The sequence below is a fragment of the Manis javanica genome, chromosome 10 (genome assembly GCF_040802235.1).
Source record: "Manis javanica isolate MJ-LG chromosome 10, MJ_LKY, whole genome shotgun sequence".
Taxonomy (NCBI): Eukaryota; Metazoa; Chordata; class Mammalia; order Pholidota; family Manidae; genus Manis; species Manis javanica.
In genome coordinates this window covers 105,384,626-105,409,418 of record NC_133165.1, presented here as the reverse complement: position 1 = coordinate 105,409,418, position 24,793 = coordinate 105,384,626, and the positions used below count along the sequence as shown (strand labels likewise).

At 46.8% G+C, this 24,793-nt stretch overlaps 1 protein-coding gene across 5 annotated transcripts in view; it reads right to left on the bottom strand.

Annotated features, from left to right (window-relative positions):
* Window positions 1-24,793, bottom strand: part of ABTB3 (ankyrin repeat and BTB domain containing 3) — a 291,411-nt gene that overhangs the window by 56,985 nt on the left and 209,633 nt on the right. For 4 of the 5 annotated variants that reach the window (XM_037007083.2, XM_037007082.2, XM_037007081.2 and 1 more), the window contains exon 4: window positions 15,928-16,080. In XM_037007083.2, coding sequence (XP_036862978.1) covers window positions 15,928-16,080 — 153 coding nt within the window. Of the gene's footprint in view, window positions 1-15,927; window positions 16,081-16,224; window positions 16,516-24,793 lie in introns of those variants that run through there. The other variant, XM_037007084.2, reaches the window with a different exon arrangement.

Here is a 24,793-nt window from a genome sequence, read left to right as displayed (position 1 = left end):
CCAGGAACTACTATAATTTTACATATATACACATACTACACTTATATTCACATATGTGATCTTACCTAATCCTTACCTTAATCCTACAAAATTCATCTGCATCTTTCAGAAGAGGAAACCACAGCACAGAGAGGCTAAGCAACTCACCCCAGGTCACAGAGCCAGCAAATGGTAAGACCTGAGATTGGAACCAGGCAGGTTACTCCTGGAGCCCAGCTCTTACCACCCCACTCCTCTGCCTCTCTGAGCTACCAAAAGCCTTCCATGCTCACTTACATTCTATTCAGATGCTGCCTGGGTCATGACTAGATGCCAGGTTCTGGGCTGGCTGCCAAAGAAATCTAAATTCCCAACACAGGCTTCAAATTCGAGGCCCTCCTGCAATCGCCCCTCTGAGAGTTCCTCATCTCTCAACCATTTCTTCTTGCTCATCATTTCAGCCAACAAGGCCTGCTTCCCGCTCCAAATAACATTTCCTCACCTGTTTTCTCCATGCATGGTCCTCACTTCAGATCCTCTCCCTTGTATCCTGCTTTCCTGCGAGTCATATTCTAGAGAGTAAGTCCCACATAACAGCTTCTGACTTGCAGAATCACAGAATGTCAGCGCTGAAAGGGCTCACCCAGCTCAAGCCGGTACCTCCTTTAAGGTCAGGAAACTGGAGGCCTGAAAAGGGTTAACTAATTTGCAGGGATCACAGATATATTTAGGGAAAACATCCCTATCTTCATCTAAGGTCATTTAGCAAGTCTCTACAGATACATGTAGGCTTGTGTAGGGCAGAGATTCTCAGTCAGATGATGCTATCACCCAGGGGACATTTGGCAGTGTCAGGACAGCAGTTTTGGTTGTCACAATGAGGGAGGTGCTGCTGGTGTCCGGCAGGTGGAGAGCTGCTGCTCGGACATGGCGCAGGACAGTCCCCACAGCAGAGAATGACATGGCCCCCGATGTCAGCAGAGCTGAGGCTCAGAAACCCTGGTGGACGGTAATAAAATTTTTTTGCATCATCTCTTATATATCAAGCAGCTCCCATTACAGGATTTTGTAAGCATGACAATCAAATGGTGCCTTCAGAAATGAATCGTGAAATGGCAATTCAGAGAGTGACAGGCCTGGCTTGGATACCAGCCCCTGGTGCCCCTTCCTCAATGCACTTTCTCAAGGAAGGCAAATTTCCTTTCACAGGCTCCAATCCCCCAATTGATGAAGTTTTCCTTTCCTTTTAGGTAGCAAAAAAGATGAACAAATTGAGACTGATTTACACTGCAGTAAGTCATGCCAAGATCTCCATGCACCTTTCTAAGAAGAAAAAATTACATTATTGCAGCAAATGGGACATCTAATGGTGCAAGGTTCCTAAGAGAAATCTTTGTCCAAAAATTGGGTTCACTTGCCTGTATAATGCTGATACTAAAGCACAGAAAACAGCCAGCCCGTTAAACTGCCTCAGATTGGGTAAAGAAAAGTGATTCCACATCTTCCTCCCAGTCAGTTTTTTTCTGCTTTGCAAGAGGGACCAAGGAGCCTGGAACCCTTCTCTTCCTTAGAAGGTAATGCCCAGCTAGTGGCAAAATCTACTATGCTTGCCCCACCCCCCTGACCCAAAAGAAATTCTGTCTGTTCAAGTACGTGAATAAACGATTTCTCTCAAGTGCAATGGCTACAAACACCCAGGAGAATGAAATTAGTGTGTTCATATCTGAATGTGTTGTTATGTTATTTTGAGTAGAAAATAATGAACCGGCATTATACATCTCTTGCTTTGGCATCAATGACTGTCTTAGAAGAATTAAAAATAAGGCCTACCCTTTGACAAAGGAGTTACCCCTGATTTTGGCAAGTGGTCAGTGCAGCCCTTTCTGGCAGAGACTGGACGTCCTTCAGAGTCAGAGTCCTTTATCTCCTTCATTTGTAGTATGACATGAATTTTTAGCTGGATATTTGGCATCCCAAAGGAAGACTACATTTCCCAGGCTCCTTTGGAGTTAGATATGGGACAGGACTAAGGGCTGATCAACAGGAAGTGAGGGGAAGTACAATCTAGGGCAGGCTTTCCTCTTCCCACTAGGTAAATGGAGTCCTGGTGGGTGGGGCAGCCATACTGGGCCATGCAGAGGAAGGTATCACCCAAGGGCTGGCAGAGCAACAAGAGGAAACGTGCCTGGGTCTCTGATCTGGAGTTACCATAACAGCCCAGGCCTGCTTATGCCTAGTTTGTTACATGAGGGAGAATTTTAAATTATTTTAACCAAACCAATAGTATTTTGCATCTCTGTTACAGCTAATGAATCTATATCTTAACTAATCTACTCCACAAATGGTTTTTAAACAGAAATCAATTCTGTGAAGCACAGACACAGCACTATTGTACTTCTACGGAGGTTACTGTGTTAGGTGCGGGAGGGGCACAGATGAAAGTACACACACCATTCTCCAAGGAATTCTAGAAAGGACTGATGGTCTTCTATATAACAATTTTCACAAATAAATACCAACCGCTGAAGTATAAGGGCAGACCTAGGGTGTTACAATCCCAAAATGCATTTCTGGTAACACCTGTCCCATAAGATGCTGTATGGTGAATCCACAAATGTTTTCTGTAAAGGGACGAATAGGAAATGCTTCAGGCATTGTGGGTCATACAGTCTTTGTCATAACTATGTACTCAACTCTGCCACTACAGTGTGAAAGCAGCCGTAACCAATAATAAACAAATGGTGTCCTGGTGGGTGTCCTTGGCTGTTACTCTGTGCAACTGTATTTATAGAAAATAGGTAGCAGGCAGCTGTTATTTGCTGACCCCTGGTCTATGGTAAAAGATGAAAATTCTTTGGGATTTATAAGAAATATGGGTTGTTAAAAGCACTGAGATATTTTTTAAAAGCATATTTAATTTTATTTAAGCCAGTGTTTCCCAAATTTATTAAACCACTTAATATATCTTTAAAAGGCTTATTAATATCCCAGAACTGGACTTCTAAGTACACTATTGCAAACACTGGCTATGTAACTTTTATTGTTAATAAATTATTTTAGGCACATATAAGATATAGAGTAATACAATGATCACCGGCATGCCTAAAACCCAAATCAGCTGAACAAATAAAGGATTACAAATACAAAGACTCCTGCACTCCCCTCCTGATTCCATCATCTCTTCTACCTTCCTGCGATTATCCATTTTCTTGAACTTGACATTTATCATCCCTATGCATGCTTTACACTTTTTATTACTTTTATGAACTTACAACAATATATAGACTGTTTTGCATTTCGATATACTTTATATAAATGTTAGCATATTACACAAATCCTACCTCAGCTTGCTTTTTCGTACAATATTATGTGTCTGGGAATTTGGCTATATAGCAACATGTAGATCTGGATCCTCCTGAATGAACATAAGATCATTTATTCATCCCTTCTCTTGTAGACAGATAGCTTGTTTCTTTTCTTTTTCTTTATTTTGCTATTACAAACACTACATCTATGACTATCTCTGTACACATCTCCTTATTTCCATATGGAAGAGTTTCTCTAGGGTATATAGATCTAAGAGTAGACTTACGTGTTTTCAAGTTAACATGAATGTGGACTCAGAGTCAAATACCTACAGGGGTATTTGAGAGCTCTCACTATTCTATATCCTTGCTCATATCTGATATTGTCAGACTTCAATTTTTTTGCTGGTCTGATGGGTATGAAATGCATACCTGGATGTGGTTTTGATTGCATTTCCAGGATTACTAGTGAGGCTGGGTCCTTGTCATGCAGTTCTTGGCCCCTTGTTAGAATGTCTCTCTGTTAAGTCTTTGCAGGGATCTTTGGCACTGGACTATGCTGACAATGCTGGATGGACGCAAGAGGCCGATGTGCAGCCCACATAGAGCCCAATTCCTAATGCTGCAGGCTGAGCCTTTCTAAAGGAACCTGTGGGCTTCGTTCAAAAATTGCCTTCACGTTTCCCAATGTTGATTCTTTGATCTCAGCTATGTTTTAATAGAAACAACTTGGGCTTTGGAGTCAGGCAGACCTAGTTCAAATCTAAGATGGCACATTCTATATGTGACTGTGGGCAGATTTCCTAGCCTCGGTGTTCTCAAGAGTGAAGAGGAAAATAAAGCCCCCTCATATAGCTGGGGCAGAACTCAATGGAGCCGAGTGTGAGAAGGGCAGCGTCCAGGCCATGCAGATTCCCAGTTGTTAGTTCCCTCTGTCATCTTGTAAGATACAGGACAATTGTTGCAGTTTCACTGACTTCCTTCACCCTGTGTGCCTCAGTTTCCCCCACAGGTAAAAGTGTTATTGCCATTTGTACCTCTTATGTCAGACCACAAGACTGAATAATTCTCAGAACTAGAAAGGACTTTGCAGGCCATGCAGTCTGGTGGTTCTTGACCTTTTGTGGTGTGACTAAATGAACTGGTACCTACACAGGGAGCACTGTGATGACGGCCTTTTGGAAGGATGGGACGTGCTCCTTCACTGTCACCCAAAGTGCCTCTGTCATGGCTTTGTACTAAGTACTGGATGCCTGACTAATTGCTAAGTGAAGATAATGTTGTCGTGTAACTAATGTTTTAAACCAAAGTTTGGGAGATTTGCTGGAAGATGAGTAAATAAGCACCTCAGGCAGAAATTAAACTGGCTGAAGAAGAGGCCAAAAATAAAAAGGGCCCTGTTCCCGGAAGCCAAATCCCACATGGCAGCCTGCATACCCTCAAACTGCTGGACTGGAAGCCCCACTTTGGAAGTGAGCTCCAAATGCCATTTAACTTGTGGTTCATTGTGGGGCTGTAAGCATTAACTGTGTTTCTGTTTTGCTTTTAACACTTTGGAAGAACAAATTTCAAGTGTTGGCAAACTGTCTGTCGCCCGCGATCTGTTTTCCTCCCACACCAGGCTGTTGGAGCCACTCCTGTAAAGGGTGCTGACAGTTCCCTCACTGCCAAGCCCGGGGGCCTCCTTTCCATCTGCACCTTCTCCACTGTTGTGATAGCCTTGGATTCTGGGATCCCTCTCCATCTTAGTTCCCTTGGCATCTGCTACCTCACTTTCCTCGAGCTCTTCTCTGACTTAGGACCCCTCTTCATCTCCGGATGATTCTCCTTCCTCAGTCCCTTCCCTGGGGCAATCTCATCTACCCCCATGACTGCAGTGGTCACTGTTTGCCAGTGCCTCCCTGCAAAGCTCTCTTTAGTTCAGAGTCCATGCCTGAATTTCACTTGTCTACCAATGTCTCCCACATTGAGGCCTTTTTGCATCTGAATTAGAATAGCCTTAGTCGGTTTAATTACAATACCACCAACACACTTACTAACAGCCCTTTGTATCATTCATTCATCCAGTGAGTATTTTCTGGGCCTCAGTCACGGGCCAGGCTTAGTGACAGGCCCCAGGATCAAGGTAAGTGATTTCTGCCCCAGCTCTGAAGAGAGAAGGCCAACTGTCTGAGATAAAGACCATGTGGTAACCCTTTCTTCTGGAATAGTCTATGCCCACTAACCTCTGCTCACTTGGGACAAGACTCCACAAGTCAGGAGCCATATCTACTGCCCACACACGTTCCTTTCCTTCCGCTGTCTCTTCCTACTAGTGACCCCAACTAAGGTTGGAAATGCAACTGGTGACGGATGCTCAGCTACTTTGGACATGGTTGAGGATTGTAGCCATTGATGGCCTTCAAAATCTCATACCTCAGAGGAAGTATAAAACCTGAGTCATCCAGACGAACTCTAAAGTCAATGGGGTGGGCACAGTGGCCCCCAAGCCAGTCAGCTCTGGTTGATCTTCCTCCTGCATCCTGGGACACTGACTCACAGCAGAGGCAGATGGGCTGAGACATGCCTGGCCTCAGCCTGGGCTGCAAATCCTATCCCCAGTGGTACACCACCACATCTCAAGATATTACTTCCCCTCTCTCAGAGGAAGTTGAGGCAATTGTTTTTGGCAGCCAGGAGCAGGCCTTGTTCCAGAGCAGGGGAATAAGGGCAATCACTAATATGTAATGTGCATTTACTGAGACACAAGTAAGCTACATGGTTTACATGCTATATGGTGCTAAAAAAATAGTTCATACATATTACTTGACTTAATCCTTCCCGCAACCTTATGAGATGGGCATATTATTGTCCCCATTTTATAGATACAGAAACCGAGGCCAGAGAGATGAATAGCTTGCCTAAGGTCACACAAAGAGTGGTCAGGCCAGGATTTGAACCGTGAGCTCCTAAGCACTGTGCTCTGCTTGTTCTCTTGCTGGAAGATGGGGCAGCACTTCACTGCCTGGCAGCCTGATAGAGAAACCTGACCGGGACTCTCTCATTTTCACAGACAACCAGGTGGGATGCCATCTGCACTCAACTTCTTCAAAGCTGAACCCACTGTGACTTCTCCCACATTGTCCTTGTTCTGTTTTTGTTAAAGGCACACCTAGCTACATACTCTCCCAGGGCAGAAACCATTCAAGTCAATATTTAAAATAAAAACTTGGTGAGGGGAATGAGGAACAGGTATCACATGCCACAAAATCCAACAGTCAGGCAAGTAAGTGTCCATCCCACCTCTGTCCCCCAGGGTGATGGGTTGACTTACGTCCCCCAAAAGGTGTGTTGAAGTCCTAGCTGGCCCCTCTCCCATACCTGTGAATGCAACTTTACTTGGAAATAGGACCGTTGTAGACATTATCAAGTTAAGATGAGGTCATTTGGGGGATATCCTAATGCAATATGACTGGAGTCCTTATAGGAAGATGGAAATTTGGACAGAGACATAGAGAGAAGATGGTTGTGTTCTCTCTCCAGGCAGAGATTGGAGTTACGGTCACAAGCCAAGGAGTCCTTGGGGCTATCAGAAGCTGGGAGAGGACAGGAAGGATCCTTTCCTAGAGGCTTCAGAGTGAGCCTGGACCTGCCTTGATTTTGGACTTCTAGCCTCCAGAACTGAGATACAATAAATGTTTCTGGTTTTACGCCATGCAATCTGCAGTACTTTGTTTACAGCAGCTGTAGAAAACTCATTCACCCAGTTTCCAATGCCCTCCCTCAGATATGACACTGGTTATCGATTTCACATCTACCCTTTCAGAGACAGCCTCTGAGCATGGGTAGCAAATATGCGTGTGCATATTTCATACAAGGGTGACACCTTACACACTATTCTGTGTGCTCCTTTTCACTTGATAACATACCAGGATTATTCAAAATACTGTGGTGATATATACACAACATAAAAGTCACCATTTAAAACATTTTTAAGTGTATTCTGTGGCATTAAGTACGTTCACATCATTGTGCAGCCATAACCACCCTCCATCTCCAGAACTTACTCATCTTCCCAAACTGGAACTCTACCCGTAAAGCACCGGCTCCCTTCCTCAGCCCACCACCCCTCTTCAAGTCCCGCTGCTTCTCTCTTCTCTGTGTCTCCGATCCTTCCCCATCTCTCCATCCTCACTGCTTCTACCTTTGTCCAGTTGTCAGGGTCCCTCACCTGGATTCTTGCAACAGCTTCTTGACGCCAGGCCCTCGTCCCTGCCTGCCTCAGCCCATTTCCCTGCAGCCACCAGCCCCTTTTTCTAAAAAAATATAAATCTAATGTCATTTCCCTGTTTAAATACCTGTGATGGCTCCTACCTCCAGCAGTATATAGTTACAATTCTTTGGCATGGCACAGGGACCCTCTACGGACCATTTGGCCAGGCTTCTGACATTCCCGCGATGCCAGCCTGCTGAGGCTCTCTGAGCAGCGTGTGGGACCCACGCTCTGGTTTGAATCCCTTACTTTTCCTCCAGCACATGTTCCCACCTTGAGGCCTTTGCATATATGGTTCCCTCTGTGTGGACCTCTTTTCCTAATGGTCCTTTCCCCCTTCCTCTCCTTTCTTCACCTTCTCTGCCCGGAAAAATCTATTCCTCAAATTCAGATCACATAACACCTCTGGCATTTCTAGCGCCCCCAGACCTCGATCTTTACTGCCCTATGTTAGAGCGCTGACCAGGTTTTTCTGCAGTAACTCAAGGGCCTCTCTTCCCCTCGCCCCCTTCTAACACACAGGATGTGAGCCGCACAGCGGGTGCTTGGTATGTGCTTGCTGGGTGCAGGGCTGCCTTGCTAGCTCAGCTGCTGGTGCAGGCTCTGTGGCCTGTCCCTGACACTGCTGGAGAGGACAGCTGAGCCTCAAAGGGACTCTCCTAGGATCAGTGAGAGGGCATTTTCCTGTCTTCCAGGAGGCGCTAATGCACTGACATCAGTGTGGGGTCACCACTGCCCTGCAGCACGGATGTAATGTCTGCTGGAGGTGAAGAAGGCACGCCATGGCTGCATGTCAGGCCCAGCCGGAGAGGCCGTGGGGAGCTACAGGACTCGTCCAGAGCCAGGCAAGGACAAGGGCAACTGAAGGGGAGAGGAGAGAGTGGTTCTGGACTCTGTGAGAGGCTGGGGAGCATTCCGGGGCCCACAGAGTCGTGCCAGGTCAGTCTGTCCCTCCCTCCTCAGTTCTTCTCTACCCCACATGCTTTTTTTTTACTTTTCTTTGCAGTATCCAGAATGAAATTATGTCGCTCATTTGTTCACTACTGCTAGTTGTCTGTAACTCCCCAGTGGCCTGTAAGTCCTCCGAGCCCAGAACCAGACCTGCCTCCATACAGATGGGGGAAGGAGCCCACACAGAGCAGCTCTCCAGATTCCAGCTGCTGAGCTCCCCTTATCTGGGTGATCATCTTCTTAAAGGGCCACGGATGTTTACAGGAAAGAGGGCCAGCTGCCAGCAGTACGAGGCCCGTCTCCTACATGATTCGATGGTCACCACATGCTGTGGCCCTATTGGGCAGCAGGGCAGGTGGGCCATTAACACCCCATACGTGTTTGGTGAATGAACCTGAACTTCCAGCTGTCATTATAGGGCTGGCTACGAGGCACCAGATTTAGGACAGGGACTGTTGTGGCACAACCTTCACCTTAGGACCCAGTTTGACCCAAACAAGACAAATAACAAAACCTACTAACCTCCAGAGGTGCTCAGGAGATTGGGAAGGGTTGAAAGCAGCAGAGAAGCTGCGGTGCAATTGATTAATTCCCACCTGACTCCCTACTGAGGGTCTCCAGGCCATGAAGCAGGGGTCATCCCCATCTTTACAGGTGATGAACCTGGCCTGGTGAGACGGGCCAGGTGACTTGCCCAAGGTCACCCACTAGAAAGCAGAAGGCCCAGATGAGAGATCTAGCATGGGGTGTAGCACTTACTAGGTGCTAAATAAATATATCTGAAGAGTGATGTAAGAACACAATGGCCAGGTCTACTGAGACCCCTCCTGACACTCATTGCACCACACCACCCTCAAACTTATCCATTCTGGGACAGCTCAGAATCTGGTTTGAATTTAAGAAACTCTTACAAGAAGATAAACTATTTCCGGGAGTACATTCATGGTTCTAACAACCCCCACAACCCACTGGCAGGTGCCATTTCTCAGCTAGCAGGACTTAAGAACACCCCTCGCCACCATATTTTAAACAGCCCTACTCCGGACCAGAAAAACTGTTACAAATGTGCAGAAAACAACACTATTTACTCTTCACATTTGCTAAATGATTCAAAACCAACTATTAATAAGAAAATGTACAAACCCTGCCAAGACATATTACCTGTTCTTTCCTTTATTCTACTGCCCCCCTTCTCCACCTCCCAAAGGACAGGATAAAGAAAAGAAAAAGGCAGAATTTCCCAAGTTTAGATTATCTGATATGTTAAGTAAAGAAGAATACATGGGTCACCCTGTCAGCTTACAGACTGCAGCTCCATCAAAGGTGTTCCTTCGGAATAAACCTGATCACCACGGTGAGACTTCCCTGTAGCTGGATAAAGACAAATGCAGAACTCTGGAAGCGTGCGACCAAGGTCACTCTGAAAATCAGTGGCACTAGTGCAGACCTGAGAATCCCTGACTCTGGCTGCTCTGTCCCAGCTGGTGCCCAGGCTGCCTTCCACCAGGAAACCTCGGCCAGCTGGTAGGTAATTATATGTGCTAATAGTCGCTGATGCCCTGGCCACCAACACCAGGTCCCAGGTTCCTGCATTTGTTAGAATGCCAAACAACACGCTCTTTTCTAGGCTGTGTTTTGAGAGAGGAGAGCTCAGCTCTGACTGACTCAGAGCTAGAAGCCTGCCTGGCAACTTCAAAGATGAATGTCTGGGAGAGTAGAGAGACGAGACATTTTTACCTCCAGTCACCAAGTCCTTCATTCTAGGCCTCATTTGCCTCACAATAGCTGTGCGACCTTGGATAAGTTCCATAGCCTCAATTAGTCTCAGCCTTCCTAGCTCTAAAATGGGATAATACAGTTGCCTTGCACAATGTTTGCAGATAGCACCCTTAGTGCAAAGCATAGCATAGGTGTCCAGTATCTACTTGGTAGATACCTGAATGAAGAAAACTTCCTTGATTCTTTTACCCACAAATTGGAGATAGTAATTCCTCTTTCACATCACACTGAATGAGATTGGAAAATACATGTACAGATGTATCTATATGTATTAGACTGAAGAAGAGACACTCTTAAAAAAAACCCTGGTTCATCCTTTTATGTACTAAATTTAGTCTAGTTAATGGAACTTGTCTTACACTTATTATTTAGGAAAGCTAATGAAACACCATATTGTAGTTTTGTCTTTGAAAATGATTTCTAAATTTGATGAAACTTAGCTGGAACAATCAATTAGTGTATTTTCTACACACAAATGATCATTCCGTAGAGAAATGAGTCAAAAATTGAGAGATAAATCACTGAAAATAGCCTAGAGACTCAAATGAAAATGACTCCCTTTGTTTCCCTGCTCTCAGTGCATTTGGCCTGCCAGGATATCACAGTCACATCCCCAGTGCCCATGCTGAGGCTTCAAACTGGACAGATGTCGAAACTGAACTCCTTGGGGTGACTGTGGTCAGAACCACCACACTTGGTCACTAGACCGTATAGTACAAGCTCTGGGCTGGAGGAGGGGCACACAGATGGAGAGTGGCCCTTGGAGCTCATGTTCAGTATATGGAGTAAAAGCATCTGGAAGAGGGTCATCAGCATCCTCCGACAGGGCTGAGTCTAGGTCTAGGGAGGGAGACCAGACATATCTCTGGGTGCCTGGGTTTGTTATCAGCTCCTATCTCTCACTTAGTATCTGTGTGATGTCGGGAGAGTTACCTAATCCTGCTGGACCTTGATTTTTTCCTCTGTAAAATGGGACAGCACTGTTTTCCTGGATAATAACTGTGTTTGTTTTGAGGCTCACATGAGAAAGTGTTAAAAACCTGGAAGAACTATAAAGCAATACCGAGGTCTGAGCCTCCATTGTTATTCCAGGGATAGTAGAGGCTTGGGGCAATGCTAGCGAAGAACACCCATGTCAGGTGCACTTACGTTCTCTCGGGCATTGTCTGTGTAGGCGCTTCACGTTCACGACCCCCTTCATGCTTGCACCAACCTCGGATGGAGGCTGCTTTTATCATGCCCATGGAATGGGTAGGGGAACAAAGCTCCAGAGAGGTTAACTGGTTTGCCCATGGTTGTAGAGCTAATTAACCATGACAGTGGGATTTGGACCCAGGCAATGGGGATTCTGGAGCTCAGGCCCCATCTTTCAGCTGTGGGGTCTCCTGAGAGTATGACAAACAAGGAGTACATTGTCAGCAGGAGTTAAGGAAATACCTTACTTTCCTGGCCACCCAGAAGCCTCAGGTTGCTGCAATGAGGAGAGCTGGAGTCTCAAGGTCATCGCAGGCTGGAGCTGGGGACAGTGAGCAGGGGTGGGCAGGACAGGCTGTTGCGCAGAAGATGGCTTTGGAGTATAAGCTGCAAGGATCTCACCCCTGGCATTGTGACCTACAAGTTGTCACCAACAGCTTCCTAATCTATAAAATAGGAAGATTATACTAAACTCAGGAGGCTGCTTCAGGGATTATAGGAGATGAGTAATGAATGTACATATTTTGTTTCAACTGATAGCTGGCACATAGTAGATGCTCAATAAGTAGCTGCTCTCTAGCCCCTCCCTCCTGAGACCTGCTGTTATTCTAGGTAACAAGGTGTAAAGGATGGTGGCACAGCCAGAAACTGCCTACACAGACACCTGAGCATACTACAGTTCAACAGTTAGAACTATGGGCTAGGGGGTTCTGGACTGCCTGAATTCATATCCTGGCTCCACCACCTGCTACTAGTCCTAGGACCTTGGGCATGTTTCTTAAACTTTTTGTGCCTCAGTTTCCTTATCTGTAAAATGAGCATAATAATAGTACCCACTTCACAGGGTTTGGGAAATATTAGATATTAATTAATCTGTGTAAAGCACAGAGAACAGTGCCTAGCATGTGGTAAGCATTCCATAAATGCCACCAGTGATGACTTTGATCAGCCCCCTGCATATTCCTGGGCTGAGTGGCATCTCTGGGCCTTTAGTGGGCTATATATTATACTGAAAACCCTCCATTTCCTTGCAGACCCCCTGTCAGATCCTGGTGGGTAGAAATCACTGCAGCCCGGTCACCTGATTAGGCTAGAGGAACTTCAGAGGAAGGGCAGTTTCTCATCAAGGGGACAGTGGTGATTTGAAAGTGGCAACAATGTATGAGTCTGAAGTTCAGGGTGTGAAATCTCTAAACTTTTTGAAGGTCTGTGTTCTAAGTGTGAACCTATGGTATTTGGGGTTCTGTATTAAGAATGTGAGGTCTCTGAACTCATTAAGGATGTGGTTTCCAACGTTTGAGTGTGAAGCATTTTGAGTCTGTTTAAGGTATGAGGCCTCTAAAATCTTCGAAGATGCTTGTCCCAAGGTTTTTTAATTAAAAAATTTTTAACTGTTGAGGTATAATTGATGTGCAATATTACATCAATTTCAGGAGTACAACAGAATGGTTTGACACTTGTGAAATGGTCACCACTGTATGTCTAGTTATTATTGCCACCTTACACAGGTAATGTAATATTACTATGTTCTCCATGCCGCACATTACATCCCCATGGCTTATTTATTTTATAACTGGGAGTTTGTACTTAATTTCCTTCACCTGTTTCACACTCCTCCCAGCCCCCTCCCCTCTGGCCACTACTGCCCTGTTCTCTGTATCTATGAGTCTGGGTTTTGTTTTGTTTTGTTTTAGGTCACACATATAAGTAGAATCATATGGTATTTATCTTTCTCTGACTTATATTACTTAGCATAATACCCTCTCAGTCGATCCATGTTAGTGCAAAGGGCAAGATTCTGTTTTTTATGTTTGAGCATCTTTTCACATTTCTGTTGGCCATCTGTATGTCTTCTTCAGAAATATGTCCATTTGGATCCTCTGCCCATTTTTTAATCACATTATTTTTGTGTTATTGAATTGTATGAGTTCTTCATATATTTCAGACTCTTACCTTGAAACACAGACCACCAAAGAGATCAGAGACCTTACTCCTGAGCCAAATTCCCAAACAGCACACAGACCTTAAACATTTAACAATCAACTTGGAAACTTCATACTCTGAAATGAGGACCCTCAAACTGCTCAGATAACTCACACCTTGGACATGGACCCCCAAGCTGCTCAGTGATCTCATACTTTGGATAAAGAAGCCCACACAGCTCATAAAAAGAGGCTTCCATATGGCTCAGGGGACTCACTCCCCTGAGCTGTTCAGAGGGTTGAACAGATACCTAAGATGTTCAGAAACATCACACTCTCTATACAGACTCCCCAAATAACTCAGAGACCTCAAGACCTGAAAATAGACACAGAAACAGCTCAGGGACCTGCCAACAAACTTATCTTGGATACATTTTCATAACTATCTCACAAGCCATATACCAAGAATACAAAATCCTAAATAGCCAGAGACCTCACACGTTAGGAAATAGCCAACCTCTTCTAGACCTGCAAGAACAAAGACTCCAACCAGTCAACAGATTTCACACGGGACACAGGCCCCTTAAACAGCTCAGAGAACTCACACTCGGAGTTCAGAGACCACAAATCCTAGATACAGAACTCACAGAGTCCAGAGACCTCCGATCCTGCACACAGACCACACCAAATAACTGGGAGACCTCAAACCCAGGATCACACCCCCAGACAGCCAGACAACTCAAAATGTGAGCGCAGACCTGCCAATAGCCCAGACACACTGTGACACAGACTTCCCAGGAGCAGAGATCTTAGGTAAAGAACCCCCAACAGCTTAGAAACATTACACCCAAGGGCACAAGTGCTAAAGGAACTCAGGACCTCATATGTTGAGAAATAAAACCCGCAAATCATTTAGAAAGCTTACACATTGAGAAATGTAAATCAAAACCACAATGAGCGATCACCTCACACCTCTTAGAATGGCCATTATCAAAAAGACAGGGTAGAGGTGTTGGTGAAGATGCAAATAAAAGGGAATCCTTGTGCACTGCTGGTGGGAATGTATAGCCACCATTCTGCTATAGATAACAGTACAGAGTTTCCTAAAAAGATTCAAAATGGAACTACCATGTGACCCAGCAATCCCACTTCTGGGTACATATCCAAAGGAAATGAAAATGGTATTGCAAAGAGACAACTGTGGCCCCATGTTCAACTGCTGCGTTATTCACAATAGCCAGGACATGGGAACAATTTAAGGTGTCTGTCAAAGGATGAACAGGTAAAGAAGATGTGAAAAAATATTTATAGAATGGAATATTATTTGGCCATGAGAGAGGAGGAAACCCTGCCTTTTACAACAATTTGGAAGGAACTTGAGAACATTATGCTAAGTGAAAGTAAGTCAGATGGTGAAAGAAAAATACTGTATGATATCACTTATGTGGGGAATGTAAAGCAGCAGAATTCAGAGAAACAGAGTAGAGTGGTAGTTACCAAGGGCTGGGGTGGGGTAAATGAAGACATATTGGTCAAGGGTACAAACTTACACTTATAAGATGGGTAAGTTCTGGGGATCTAATATACAGCATGGTGATTATAACAAATAATACTGTATCATATACTTGAAACTTAAAAAGAGAGCTGTTCTTAAATGTTCTCACCACACACCAAAAAAAGGTAATTATGTGATGGGATGGAGGTGTTAATGCTACGGTGATAATCATTTTACAATTTATAAGTGTATCAAATCAACACATCGTACACCTTAAACTTACACAATGTCAAGTGTTAATTATATCTCAAAGAAGCTGGGAAAAAAGAAAGAGAAAATGGTGACAATGACTACGTGGTGCAGGGAGTTGGTAAAGTGCACACACACACACACCTCTGTGTCTCTGTGCTTTTTGCATTTAGAGCCAGATTTGGCTCAGCTGAGTGGGTTGTTTTATTTCTTTTGCTGTGGATAACAGGCACCCATGTTTGGGGCTGTTGAGCACCCATGAATAATTCCCACCCTGATGGAGGAAAGACTCGGAGACACGGATGAGAGATGGAGCACCACTCCATTCCCAGGCATGTGCAAAAGAGGCACGTTCTTGCCAGCCAGAAATTTTACTCTGCAGGGTTTTGTTTGAAAAGTACAGCACGACAATAATTCACCTCTTGTGGAGACAGGGAGAGAGGGACGGCGAGTGGGGGAGAGGAGGGAGGGAAGGAGAGAGGACTAACAGAGAGCCTGCGAACTGAGACGCTGCACACCGGCATGGCATCTTGTAATCGAAGAACCAGAGCTTTCCCACGGAGCCCGGCTCCTGTCCTCCTCCACCCCTGGCCCCCGAGGGACCTGCTCATTGTTAAATTAAGCCCGAGCTTCTCATTTAAACTAGCGGAGCCTCAGCCTCCCCTCGGCAACGTGCAATCGGCGGGCGCAAACTGCCCTGCAGGGCTGGGACCGGAGGGAGGCGGCGGTCCGCCGGGCGGTGCCCTGGCTGAGGGAGGGGGTGCACCGCAGGGGCCCCGTCGCCACGCCCGCCGGGCCTACCTGAGCTGGCGCGGCTCGCAGTCCACGCCGGGCAGCAGCAGCCGGGCCGCCTGGCGGACGTCGTCGCTGTCCATGGAGAAGCTGCGGCGGTGGCCGGCGTGCGCCACGGCCACCCGGATCCACTCCATCAGCGGCGGCAGCACCAGGAAGGGCCTGCGGCAGGAGCGAGCGGAGACGTTAGGCGGTGAGGCGGGGGCGCCGGCTCGGCCCCACCCCCGCCCGCCAACGGGTCCCCCTCCTTCCCCGCCCCGCTGTCCCTGGAGACCAGGCCTCGGGATCCCCCGGCTGTGGGAGAACCTTTGGAGGCATCCCGAGCGCTCTGGTGACCTCGGGGCAGGCTCTCCCGAGTCTTTGGACCTCAGTTTCCTCATCTGTAAAACGGGGATAATGTGGCTGTGAAAGGATCCGGGGAGACCATTCTGTGAGGATTATCTTCCTGAGATCATGTGAACGTAAAGGAGGTGACTCATTTAAAGCACCAAGCACAGTGGCTGGACTTGGTAGAAAATCCCCCCAAAGACTGGGGGTTATTAGTACTCGGGGCTCCCATTCTGGGCCCAATCCTGGTGTCCCCCAGCTCTCCCTCCTCCACCCCCAGCCCGCTGCCCGTCATCCTTATGGAGCTCTGCCAGGCTTCAGCTCTGCCCAAGCGCTGACAGGCAGCTTTAGCCCCTGGGAAAGGCAGGGACAGCCAAGTTCAGGGGAGGCCTGGCGGGAGCGCCAAGCCGGCTGCAGCCCAGTCACAGCCCGCGGAGTGGGCGGGGCCTCTGGGGCTGTCACACCCACGCCCCCACGAGCTTTGGGAGCCCCAGGCTCCTCCTGCTGTGAGACCACAGCAGGGGGTACAGCTGGTTGCAACAATTAACTGAGACACGCCCACCGCTGACCTCTAACTTTCTAAGTGTAGTACATTTGTGCCAGCTTCCTATTTCTTCCAGCGAGTCCTCACATTAGGGTTACTTCGGAGGGGGAGGCATTGTGGAGAATATTAATAGCTGAGTTCTATCCCAGGGATTCTGATTTAATTCATTTAGCACGGCGCTGGACAGTGGTAGTTTTTAAAACCACCCCCATGGGAATTTCATGTGCATCAGAATTATCTGGAGGGCTTGTTAAAGTACAGGTTGCTGAGCCCCACTCCCAGAGTGTCTGTTTCAATAGATCAGGACAAGTGGTGGAGAATTTGCATTTCTAACAAGCTCCTGGGTGGTGCTACCCTGCTCTAAAGTACTGTGTGTGTGTGTGCACATGTGTGTGTAAATGCAGATTCCTTGGCCTCACCTCCAGAGATGCTGATTGTGTGGGGTCCAATGATATCATTTTCATGAGCAGTCCCTATAATATTGATTTAGTTAGGCCAATGACCAGACTTTGACAAACACACTGTATAGATCAAAAGGGTTTCCTACCATTGAACAGGGCCATGAGGCACCACTGAACAGGCCTCATCCTTGAGGCACCACGACCAGGTGCCTAAGTAGGGAAATTCAAGGATGCCAAGTCATGCAGGTATGTTCTAGGCATCTCGCTGACCCCACCCTAGCCCCAGTGTGTCCACTAAGTCCAGCATGGCTACTCTGGGAGTGAGAAGGGGGTAGAAAAAGAGGCATTACAAAGCAGCAAACTCGTCCTTGTATGCAGACGTCGTGAGCTTCCCACCAAGTTTTTGGTGGCTGATTCCAGTTCTCCTAGAGAGCAACCTATTTATCCAATGGTAATATTTCACAGCTAAGCCTCTCACATTCATCTCGGTTCATCCTATTCATGATCACATAACTGCTTAGGGCCAACTTACAGCTTGTGATGATCATGCCCATTTTCTAGATCAGGGGAATGAAGTTTATTGAGATTATGTAACAAGCCCTGGGGCACAAGGTGAGCAGGTATGGGAACTGGGAGTCAGACCCAAGACATGTGACAACGTAGCCCATATGCCAGAACCCCATGTAATACCGACATTCTCTTGTCCAACTTTCCAGCATGCACTCTGTTAACCCGGCAAGCCCCTGTTACCCCAGGGGATCTGATCTGGTCATGGCCCTTTGATGGCAGGCCATTTTTCATTGCTGCTCATGCAGTTCAGTCAGGTCTGTAAGGCCTCCAGTCTTTCAAAACTCCACAAGCTACTGAACCTTCAATCCCCAGTTTAAATTCCACCTTTCTCTAAACCTTTCTCCTGATGTCTCCACCTCACATGGACCCCTCCTGTGGCAGACCTGCCCCCACTGGGCCTACCCACTGGCCTTTCAGGTGTCCCATTAGAATGTCAGCTCCATGGGGGCAAGGACTTGAGACTGCTAGGTTCACTGATCCAGCCACAGCCCCAGGACAGGGCCTGGAAGGCTGTAAGCACTTAATAAATATTTGTTCATCAAATAGCCTAAGATTTACCAATTTCTTACTGGGCAAAATGGATAAAATCAAGTTACTGGACCCACAGACCTGTGGGGCAGTCTCCCAAGGAATTTCTGCCTGAATCAGTCTGCTGCTTAGGCTGTCGCCCTCATTCCCTCATCCTTTCCATCACCTAAACTGAATCAGGCACTCAATAAATACACACTGACTTGAAATTGAATTGGATTCTACTGTCGCAGGTGAGTGGGACTTATTTTTGTCACCATGTGTCCATCTCTGCTCAAACCAGCCCTGAGGGCTCTGAGAATTCCCCTCTGGGTTGTTTTTCAGAGGCAGCCCTCCCCACCCTTTGCTCAGAGCCCGGGAAGCACAGTCTACAACTCCCAGTCCCTGGGGGCTGGTCTCTTTCACAGACTGCCCTTTGGCAGCTGCCTTTCATGTTAGATGCTGAGGCCCAGGGCACACAGCCAGCTCTTGATGAATTCTGAAGAGGAGAGAACCAGGCTCTGCTGCCTTCAAAATAGCACCTTTACCATGACAGCCGGTGAGTGGCAGAATGAGAAACCTTGAACCCCAGGATTCCAGCCCCCTCTGGAATTTTCTATGCACCTATTCTCTCCTTTCAACATTGCCTTCTTTCCATCATTCTGACCTCAATAGTTTATAAGCTCATGAATTCTTTGCCAGCAACTCATTTAAAAATCTTATCTCGTCCATTCAGGCAGAAAAAAATAGTGTTATTTGTGATGCTTCTTTTTGAGGAGTTGGAGATGGGAAAGAATTCTAGGGCCCTGAGTTAAGGAGAGGGTGGAGAATGCTGAGGGAAAATGATTGCATTCTCCTTATGTATTTTTCTAAAAGAACAATGTTCCACTGGCTGCCGGCTTTGTTCTGAAGTCGTCTGTAGTGATTAAAACCTAGAGGAAGTTGGAGGAGCTCGTGGCTTAGTAAAGCAGTTCTTAGTTTGTGTTTAAGGTAAGAATTATGGGGGAGTGTATGAACACTGACTTCCACTTCAGAGTTTTGGTTCAACAGGTCTGGGGTGGGGCCTGGGCATCAGCATTCTAAACAAACTCCCTGGGAATTCTGGCACACAGAACCCCACTGAGTGTGTCTGAGAAACACACTGTGTAGATAACCCCCAAATGGGAGGCCTGAGGTGAACAGAGTGGGGACATGGTCAACTCAAACAGAGCAATGGCCATTGAAATCTTTGCTGTGGTGTTTGAAGACAAGGTATGCAGGGGCAGGGGAACACTGGGGGTTCCTCAAGGGAAGAGAAAGCCTCAAGGAGCTTTTTGCAGGGCCCAGAGAGCAAGTAAGCTCAGGAAGGTCGCTGGGCCCAGACTCAAGTAGGAAGTGGAGAACATACGTGGGTGGGGACCTTCTGAAACAGTGAAAAGAACTGGTGATGAAGGTGACCTCCCAGAACTGAGAGGGACTTTTGTTGGGAATGGGCTGGATGTTAAAGAGGATGGTCTGGGAAGTGGGTCTGGTTTGTTTGGAATTCTGCAAAATGATCTCCAATCCTGATTCTGCCAGGAGCTCAAGCAGGCCTCTGGCTCTGGTCTACAAATGTTTTGGCCTTCAGTTTCTTCATCTGTGAAGTGTATGGGTTTGGGTCAGATGATCTACTTTAGGAGTCAGCAAACCTTTTTTGCAAAAAAGACTGGATAGTAAATATTAGTTAGGCTTTTGGGGACACAGCCTCCGTTGCAATTACTCAATTTTGCCATTGTAGTGAAAAAGCAGCCACAGACAATACACAAATGAAAGAACTTGGCTGTGGTCTGACGAAACTTCATTCACAAAATCAGGTGGTAGGTCATAGTTGGCCAACTCTGGGACTATTTAGCTCTTTCTTGCTCTCAAATTCTTTGATTCAATTGAATAGCCAGTTGCCTGGGAGCTTAGGGAGAGTCTAGTGTGTGGACTAGGGAAGATGGGACAAAGCACATGAAGGTCCTAGTAATGGGGACAGAAAGCTTTGGAGAGATTAACAAACAGGAGGTCACACCTGGATTTGGGGAATACAGAGCCACAGGTATATACAGAGGCAGTGTCTTCAAGGATAAAACCCAAATCTGCCATGGGTGTATAACCCAGAATAAACAGTGTGGAGGTGGGGTGGTGGAGAGGTCTCTCAGAGAAGTGACAAAACCTCAAAGACAAGAGGGAATTGGCCATATGGGAATATGCAGTGTGCATGCAGAGTGATGGACACCCTGGGCAGCAGTAACAGATTGTGCAAAGGCCCTGAGGCAGAAAACAACTTTACAGCTCACTAAAGTCTGTCACATGCATCACTTCCTATTTGGCTAGGACATGTGTGAGGAAGGATCACTGTGGCAGGCTGATAAGGGCCCTCAAAGATGTTGGGTCCTATTCCCCAGAACCTGTGAATGTTGATGGCAAGACAGACCCTGCAGGTGTGTGATTCAGTTAAGGATCTTGAGAAGGAAAGAATATCCTGGATTATCCAGATGGGCCCTAAATGCCATCATAAGGGTCCTTATAAAGGGGAAACAGGGAGATTTGACATGGATGATACTGAAGTGAGGTGCTTTGTGGTGAGCTTTGAAGATGAAGGAAAGGGCCACAAGTCAGGGAACGCAGCTCTAGAAGCTGGAAAAGGCAAAGAAATGGATTCTTTACTTAGAACCTCTAGAAGAAAACAGCTGTGCTGACACCTTGATTTTGGCTCAGTGAAATGAATTTTGAACTACTGACCTCCCAAACTCTAAGAGAATAAATGTGTGTTGTATTAAGCCTCCAAGTTTGTGGTAATTTGTCACAATAGCCACAGGAAACTAAAATGACCACAGAGGCAGCGTACAGATACGGTCGCTGAGGAGGATGGAGACACAGTGGTAAGGAACGTGGACCAAGCGTTCAAGCTGGGAGTGAGGGCATCCCCAGGGCTCTGGGGTCCATCTCAGACACCTAAACTGCCTTGTTTCTGAGGTCAGAAATGGGCTATTGAAATGGGCTGAATTGCATTTCCCCCAAATTCATATGTTGAAGCCCTGGCCCCCAGTACCTCAGAGATAACTGTGTTAACATGAGGTCATTAGGGTGGGTGCTCATTCAGTATGGTTGGTATCCTTATAAGAAGAGGAGATGAGGACAGAGAGGGACGGCCACCTGAAGGAGGCAGCCAGAGGCCAGCCATCTGCAGCCAAGGACAGAGGCCTCAGCTTGATCTTGGATTCTAGCCTCCAGCACCTTGAGACAATAATTTGCTGTTGTTCAAGCTACCTGGCCTGTACCAATTTGTTACGGAAGCTCCGGCAGACTAATACACCTGTGTTTGGCTTAAGCCCTGCCTTGCCCTTAAGGCTTTAGTCTGCAGTAGAGGAGCTTCAACTGGAAGCTCAAACTCTTCAGAGGGCTGACGGTTTTCAGTTCATTTCCTTCAACCTAGGGACAATAGTGGATGAGTTCAAAGTCACTTGGAGGCCATGCAGTGTAGAGCTTAGAAATTCGGGCTTTGGAGAAAGACTGACCAAGAGCCGGAGTCCCCCTCTACCTTCTAGCTGTGTGACCTGGAACAAAGTATTTCAATTGTGCCTCAGTTCTCTCAGCAGGAAAATGGGAATAATAATGGTGCCTACTTCAGAGGGTGTGGTAGGCTGAGTAAATGGACCCCCAAATACGTCTACATCCTAATTCCTAGAACCTGTAAATGTTACCTTATCTGGCAAAATGGACTTTGCACGTGTGATTAAGTTAAGGATTCTGTGGAGACTCTCTTGAATTATCCAGGTGGGCCCTAAATGCGGTCACAAGGGTCTTAAGAGGAGGGAGGCAAGTAAGTCAAAGGAGGGAGTAGGGCACGCCATGACAGAAGCAAGACGTCGGACTGATGCAAAAAGGGGACATGAGCCACGGAGTGCAGGCGGCTTCCAGAAGCTAGAAAAGGAAGGAAACAGATTCTCCCAGGAGACTCCAGAAGGCACCAGCCCTGCCCACACCTTAACTTTAGCCCATTGAGGCTGAGTTCATACTTCTGCCTCCAATAACTGTTAAGGTAACAGATCTGTGTTGTTTCAAGCCCATTTGTGGCAATTTTTTACAGCAGTCATAGGAAACTAATACAGAGGGTTGCTGTAAGAATTGAACAGAATGATGAAGGTCTAGCACCTGGTGCCGAGAAAGTTCTCAGTAAGTGGTAGCTATTACCATCATCACCACCAACACTGTGTTTGGCATCACTCAAACCAGATGCCAGATGGAAGAAAGAGCCTTGCTACATGGAGTGACGCTCCTGTTTGTCTCTTTTCAAAGAGAAGCAAAGCTCTGCAGGTGTTTGCCTTTCCTTTATAAATCGTGTGGCCCTGACTTTTCATCTCTGTTATTTGTTGAGTCTCTCTTAGTCTGGAGAGGAATTGAGGAATTTATTTGACTGTTTAGGAAGCTCTGAATTCCACAGATACAGGGAGTGAAGGAACAGCAGCAAAACTGATAGCAGACAATATCCAGTGCTGGTTTCCATAGCAATATTCCCGGCCCTCTCATTGTACTGCAGGCACCAAAGCTAGCAAGATGGCAAAGGTCAGAGATGGCTGGGGCTTGTCGACTATGGTGACAGCCCTACTGTGCAAAGTGCAGTCAGACTGACCATGAGGCGGTTCCTGCAGACAGCCTGAAGGGGGAGGGGCCAAGGGGTGCGTTCTAGGTCAGTGTTTCTTGAACGTTAATGTGCCTGTGAGTTGTCTGGGATCTGGTTAAAATGCAGATTCTGATTCAGTGCGTCTGGGGCAGGGTCTGAGACTGCATTTCTAACATGCTCCCAGGCAATGATGTCTCTGCCAGTCTATGGACCACGTTTTGAGTAACCAAGCCCTAGGGAGTATTATGACTCCAGCCAGAAACCAGGGAAGGTGACTTCCACTATCATGCTTAAGGGGAAAAAGTGTTGCAGAAGGGTTAGAGACCCAGGATAACTGAATGGCAGAAAGAGCTTGTTTGTACCTGACCTCCTGATTTGAGTTGGGGGACATGTGGGATTGGCTGAGCCTAATTCACAAGACTGTGCCAAGCTGCAAGGGGTGCTGGGAGGACAAGCGTCTGGTGATTTCAGCTTTTATCATGGTAGGTGGGTTCTGCCTCTCACTAGGATTCTCCTTGAGCCAACAATCTTACGAAGCAGAATCTTTCAGTCTTGGGAGTTCTTTCAGAACCAAGCACCCCTTGTTGTCCCATAGGTATTTTGTGTTCATGATGGTATTTGGTAATGCCTTGGGAATGTAAATGCTTAAAAAAATACACCTTGTCATGGTTCATTTTAAGTGTCAACTTGGCTTGGCCACAGTGCCCAGGTATGTGGTCAAACACTAGTCTGGATGTTGCTGTGAGAGTATGTTTTTTTTTAGTGAAATTAACATTTAAATTGGTAGACTCTGAGTAAAGCAATTTATTCTCCATAAGGAGGGTAGGCTTCATACAATCAGCTGGAGGCCTTAAGAGAAAGAAGACTGATCTCCTGCAAAGAACAAGGAATTCTATCAGCTAACTGCCTTCAGATTTGAGCTGCAATGTCAACTCTTTCTGGGGTCATACAAGCATCCTTTCGGTTCTGCTTTTCTGGAGAACCCTGACTTATACACACCTGCAATGGGTGCAATTGGGACTTAAAAAATGGTCTGCAGCCATGCAGCCTCTATTTCTACACTGGTTCCTACTCCTCCACCATCATGTGCAATCGGCCAGGGCAGGCAAGCTTGGGGGCTGCATCTCACAGAAGGCCACTCCCCAGCATCCTGAGCATGCAGACAACCCGTCTGTGAAACAAAGGCACTATGGGTAGGGTCAGTGTTTTAAGGGAAGGGTAAACCATTTCACACCAAAAGGACAGGTCCTTTGCAGTGTGCAAGTCAGCCCCATTAAGGGGTGATGATATAAATCCCCTGGGCAAGAGGCAGGGGCACTGGGTGACGAGGTGGTTCTAACAGGGCCAGGAGGTGCATGTGACTGACCAGGGGACCTTCTCTGCCTTTCCTGTCACACATTTTGAAGTGCGTGACTTAGAGGGCTGGAGGTTTGTAAACAGAGTGCTGAGGTACAAGCAGGGCAAAAAGGAGATAACAGCAGAACAGTCTCCTCCCGGCCAGCAAGCAGTGGCACATCCCAAGAGGAAGGGTGTCTGATTCCCCCAGCTCCCTCTGCTTCCCTGGGGACGTGGCTCCATCCCTTACCTGCCTGCAGTCCCGTAACTCAACCCGCACCTCCTCTCTGTACTTCCCCATCAACATTTACGTGTTCAGCATGCCCCCGTCTCTTGTGATTTGAACAGGAGAGGAGCAAAAATGAGGGAATGCAAGAATTCCCAGTCCTCCTGGAGTTTCAGTCTAGGTACTCAGTCTGGTTCCCCAGGAGGGTGGCTTCACCGTCACCTGGGGAACTGGTTAAAAATGCATATTCCTGGGTTCTTGTCCATCTCCAGGGTGTATTAGCTTCCTGTGGCCGCTGTAACAAACTACCACAAACTTGGTGGCTTAAAACAACAGAA